Here is a 6,000-nt window from a genome sequence, read left to right as displayed (position 1 = left end):
TCTGAGTTCATGAATGCCAAAAACATTGTGTTTTCACATTACCCATTTTTGCTTGCAGAATTGATGCTAAAGCCACACAAAGATTTATCTACATATTTATTGCATTTACTTCCTACCTTTCCTCTAGAAACTCAAGGCAGTATACAATATGTGGTCCTCCATACCTATTTTCAGAATATCTCTGGAAGTAAGTTACACTGAGAACCTTTTAACAGTCAAACTAAGAACTGAATTAGGAACTCAAAAAGCTGTGGGCTTTTTGTATACAGTATTATTATTTTTTAATGTAAACCAGAGGTCAACTTGCAAAATGATACCACCTAGTTGATCAAACACAAGTTCTTAGAATGCTTCAGGACCACTGGGTTTTAAAACTACTGATCAAAAGATCTTCTGTATCTGTTCCTTTTCTACCCTCCTTAAAAGTTTCTTTTTCCCTATCAAGAAAAATAATGAGAGTAGCAGTGGAAAAACACAAAATGTTTTCAAATAGAAGATGAAGATGATAATATCTGGAGCTTTTCTTATAATATATAATGGATAATGCATAATGATCTCACCATAAAACATCTCTTTGAAGCATCTATATACTTCATTTTTACCATGCACTCTGCAACAAACAGGATGCATAGCCGAGTGCACAACTGCAATCTGTACTTAATTAATTGTAATAGCTGCCAATATTTATTTATATCAGCTTAAAAAGTGAGACTTGGGAATTAGCCAATAATTTACATGAAATATAATACACTTGCTTTCTCTCTCTCTCAAATACACATTATTCCTTTGGTAGATAGCCTGTACTGTTCAAATTTTAAATGAAGTAATTATTCTCAAATTACAAGATAACCCTTAAGCAAATCTTGCCTTTTCTTCTGCTTTCTGTTTGGTTTTTGCATCCATCCAAGAGAGTTCTTCCAGTATTTTAATAAAAACTTCGCGGATCTGTGCAATCATTTCTTGAACCTGGGAATATATGGTACAATAAGATTAAGGTTAAAATCCTAGAACTGCTTATCTGAAAGGAAGACCAATAAACTTAGTGAGATTCACTTCTGATCAGATCTATCTAGGGCAGGGGTCCTCAATCTTGGCAACTTTAAGACTTATGGACTTCAACTCCCAGAATTCTGGGAGTTGAAGTCCACAAGTCTTAATGTTGCCAAGGTTGAGACCCCTGAACTAGGGTAATGCTCTTAATTAACCAATTTAGTCATAGGTCATGTTCTGAAATTTTATATTCCAATATTGTGGCCAAAAATTCTATATTTTTGTTTTTTCAAAATAAGTTTATAATGGCAAACATTTAAATTTCTATAATTGCAAAACTAAACTAATCAAGGTTTTCAAAATAGTAATTTAAAATATGTTTACACATTCAAATGAAAGCTAGTGCTAAATTGAGATAATATTATTCTATAGCCAGATAATTGTTTTTTATCACCTGTTTGGAAATTCTATAGCATTAAAGCTCCAAATTTCCTCATATAAAGCATATATTGATGAGCTAGAGTCTTTGCTGAAAAAATTAAGATAATTCCAATGAATTCATTCTGAGACAAATTAAACCTTATTTATTTATTAAATGTACAGTATATGCTACAAATCAGTCCAGAAAGTCCCTGTTAAAATAGACTTAATTTGGTTCCCATTTCCTGGATAAAGTACTTGCACAACTGAATTGTATTATTAAAGGACTGCAATATAGGTGTGCAAAAAAATGAGACCCATGGATCTAATCTGAATATAGATGATCCCCAAAGGCATAATTTGCCTTACTGTCATGAAAGGGCAACACACACCCATCCTCAGTCTGGCTGCCAAAGGATATTGATGCTACTAGCTTCTTAAATCTGCTTTTCAATCATTCTAAGTACAAGACTAAAAAAAATCTTTATATATTTTCCTTCTTTGGGCAATCAACTCCTCAGTTTGTTATTACTAGATAATGTGTCATTCAGTTTTTCTCTGTGGAGTGTCCTTTGGGTGTTTTCTATTGCAACTCTAAAATCCCTACCCAGTACCAGGTTTGGGAAGCTGCTATAAAGTGTATATCAATGAAATGTCATCAATGTATTTGTATACCCTGCATATTCCAATCACCATCTTGACTCTAAACAAGCAAAACCAAGTAATGTAAGTATGGAAAACCAAACCTGGAAGTTTTCTGTATGTACTGTGAAATCTACTATTAGTAACTAAGAATGGATTTTCCCACCATAAAGGATTAAGATAAGATTCTCCAATATGATTAGTTTATTAAATTGAGCAAAGTTAGGGCAAAACCTGGGAACAAGACAGGGGAAAGGAAAAAACCTAAAAGCTTTTCCCAGGGGACTGAAGGGGAACCTTGCAACAAATGCCCAGGAAGTTTGAATCTGTGCATGTTGCCTGATAGACCATTGAAGAAATAAAAACCAAACAAATATCGATAGCAGCAGCAGCAGCAGGAACTTGTCACTGCAATGCTTTTGGATGCATCTAGGACAGTCCTCTAGGCTGCATTAACAGAAGTATAGAATCAAGATCATTTGAAGTATTAATACTACTTTATAATGCCTTGGTAAGACCACACTTGGACTACTGCACTCAGTTTTGGTCACCACAATGTAAAAAAAGATGCTGAGACTCTAGAAAGAGTGCAGTGAAGAGCTACACAGATGATTAGGGGACTGGAGGCTAAAACATATGAAGAATGGGTGCTGGAATTGTTTAATGAAAAGGACTACGGTGACATGATAGCAGTGTTCCAATATTCAAAGGGGTTGCCACAAGGAAGAGGGAGTCAAACCATTCTCCAAAGCACTTGAAGGCAGGACAAGAAACAATGGATGGAAACTAATCAAGGAGAGAAACAATGTAGAATTAAGGAGAAATTTCCTGATGGTTAGAACAATTAATTAGTGGAACAATTTGCCTCCAGAAGTTGTGGATGCTCCAACACTGGAAGTTTTTAAGAAGAGATTGGGCAACCATTTGTCTGAAATAATATAAGGTTTCCTGCCTGAGCAGGGGGTTAAACTAAAAGACCTCCAAAGATCCCTTACAACACTATTATTCTGTTATTCTGCTGCCAAACATACCTGTCACCTCTTTCTTGTTACAAGATACATGTCTGATACTGTTATTATAAAAGTCATAGATGCTGCAGCAATTGCTTATCATGTGCCTGCTGAACTGGAGTTACATTTTGGAAAGCTGCTGCTGCTGTAATGCTTCAGAGATTTCAATACTCTTCATTCATTTCAGCTGAACAAAACTAGCTTGATTCCCCAAATTCAGGCCATAGATAACGATGGACCATCAACATGTAGAAATTGATGGTTCCTTTTCCGACACCCATCAAAGAAACCCCCTGTGCTCCTGCATATGGAAAGTTATTTTTTGCTCTCTCTGGGGTATAGTCCACACTGGAGGCCTCATGCCTGCAAGTAACATTGCCCAAAGTGCTTTACTTTTTATTTATTTATGTATTTAAAGCATTTATATAGCTGCCAATCTTATAATCAACTCTGGGCAGTCCACGTGACGTTGCAAGTTTGACATGCCTGACATAGGCTATACTGCTTGTCAGAAGGATAACAATTCCCTTCCTTCTGGCCTATATCAACTATATGAGCCCAGAATACTTGCCTGATCTTATAAAACAGAATTACTTTCCAAGCAGTTGTTAATATGCCTGGTTTGGTTTCCAAACCTCCACTGCAATATTCCTGCCATTTATATGAATCCAACACCTCCTTAAGTATCATATCAATGATAATTACCACATGTTTACTCTCTCCAGCAAAAGCTTCTTGGACGTAAAGTCTCCCCACAGCATTCCCCATAATGCTGTTGACGTAGTTTGCACAACGGCGCCAGATTGCAGCATCTGAGGTTGTGCCGTACAAAACCTGTAGAGCATAAACATAAATCATTTATGCATGTGGCAACAAGCAAAAACACATGAGTTTGGAAACAATTCATGTCCTCCCTGAATACTTTTAATCAGTGCTTAATGAAAAGTGTTTGTGGATAAGGGATATTTTAAAAATGGGATAGTAAAGTGAGAACATATTGAGCTTTGCATTGTTTCAGGAGTTTGGAGAATGTCAAGCAGGCTCTATCAATCTCAGCAGGGTGAGAGCCTTTGTGCTTCTTTTTCTTTAAGTACAACTTCTTGAAAACTTAAGAGAGCACAGTAGGAAAGCATCTTTTATTTGGTACTGCCTCACAGCCATCCCAGGCAATAATAGCTCTCCTTAGAAGAAAGGAAATGACCCCTATAAAGATAAAACTGATCAAGGCAGCAGCAGACTAGCTAATAACATGATTTTTTTTACATGTTCTGGAATATTTATTCTGCTTTTCGATGTTATTACACTTCTTCACTTCTTCCTTCTCCTTCTCAGACATGAAGGAAGATATGAAGCAAATAGGACTTAGTCATAAACTCAACACTCTGGAAACAAGGAAAGGCCAGACATTTAGCAAAGAACCAGCTTCCAGGAGAAAGAGGAGCCATATTAATTTTATAGCATTCCCTTACAGAAAGAGCTCCCGACAGTTTCAGAGATTTGCCTGCAATCTTTTACAGTAGATGAATTCTAGCACAACCTGAAAAATCAATGGAAACTGCTTTCTGGATTTTATTTTTAATGGTGTCTCAACACTAGTTTTGGAGAAGGACTTAAAGTCTAGGTTGTGATACTGAAATGTAATACTGGAGCTCTATTAAATCACTTTCTGGCCAGCAGAGTTTTACAATAGCATTTTTTGTCTGATATTTTGCTTTGAGTTTTGAAAATTATGTTATTACAATGGGGCCATTCTGGGTTATCCTGCCTTCACAATAGTGATGGCTATATTGTGTGCATTTATAGACAACCAAGGAGGAATAGGTTATTTTTTCTTCTAAGTGTGGGCAACTGGCCTGTAATTTGTGCACATCAAAAGTCAACAATGATTGTGGTGAAATCTTTCTGTATCTTACCAAATGGGTAATAGTGACTTGCTGTGATGTTTCAAACAAAAACATTGTGAAAATTGTTTTCACATGCCTTTCCCTTACTACAGGATAAGCAGCAGCATATGCTGTTTCTGTCCATTTCAGCAGCCTGCACTTGGAGACCAAATATTGGAATGGTTTTATAATTTATAAAACACCCAGTATTCCCAAAATGAGAGTGTTTTAGAGCCAAGCTTTCCCCCTTGAAATATTGGCAGGTGCTTGCAGGATTTTCACAGTTTCTCTGGGGTAAATCATTGCACTTCACTGAGGTCCCTCCAAGCTCGAAGCTGATTCCGTTGATCAAAGTGAAATACTGCATCTTCCTGGACGGGAAGAAGCATCAGAGCTCCGCTTGAGTAACACAATGTTCCCGAACCTTGGTATAATTCTGTAATTTAATTAGCCTTTTAATCATTGTTAATTTCAAATCTGTTTCAACCCATTTTATTTTTGTAAGGGACATACAGTATGCAACCCTTTTAGAGAATGGGCCATAGCTGTCCTTTGAGTCATATCCTGGAATCATTCCCTGAGAAAATCTAATGCAGACAAGGATGAAGTGAGGCCTGTGATGGGAACTACTATTTTTTTTAAAAAAAAGTAAATAAAGATTTATGTAATTTAATTGTTAAATTAATATTTGTTAAAATAAATACAATTGTTTAATGTTTATATTAATGCAATTAATTATGTCTTTATCTTTGTATGCCTCCTAGAGTCACTTCTTCTGCTGGTGTGGGTGGGTGAGCTAATCCCATTAGGATGAGCTGATTCCTCAGGAACCCTGGAACCCTGCCATGAAGGGCTTTAAATGTGATAACCAACACTTTGAATTGGACCAAGAAACAAACTGGCAACCAATGCAGCTTGCAGAACAGCAGTGTAATGTGGGCCATCCTAGAGGCCCCAAGAACTGCACACTCAGCTGCGTTCTGCACCATACTTCAGGATAGTCTTCAAGGACAGACCCATGTAGAGCCTGTTGCAATAGTTCAGCCATGAGTTGA

At 36.7% G+C, this 6,000-nt stretch overlaps 1 protein-coding gene across 1 annotated transcript in view; it reads right to left on the bottom strand.

Moving 5' to 3' along the window:
• MME (membrane metalloendopeptidase) overlaps nucleotides 1-6,000 on the bottom strand; it is a 66,336-nt gene that overhangs the window by 21,804 nt on the left and 38,532 nt on the right. The window contains exons 13-14 of the mRNA XM_015816618.1: nucleotides 3,768-3,896; nucleotides 868-966 (exon numbers count right to left, since the gene is read on the bottom strand). Of these exons, the coding sequence (XP_015672104.1) occupies nucleotides 868-966; nucleotides 3,768-3,896 (228 nt within the window). The remainder of the gene's footprint in view (nucleotides 1-867; nucleotides 967-3,767; nucleotides 3,897-6,000) is intronic.

Source organism: Protobothrops mucrosquamatus, unplaced genomic scaffold (assembly GCF_001527695.2).
Source record: "Protobothrops mucrosquamatus isolate PMUCROS unplaced genomic scaffold, P.Mucros_1.0 scaffold470, whole genome shotgun sequence".
Lineage (NCBI taxonomy): Eukaryota > Metazoa > Chordata > Lepidosauria > Squamata > Viperidae > Protobothrops > Protobothrops mucrosquamatus.
This window is presented reverse-complemented; position numbering and strand designations above follow the sequence as displayed.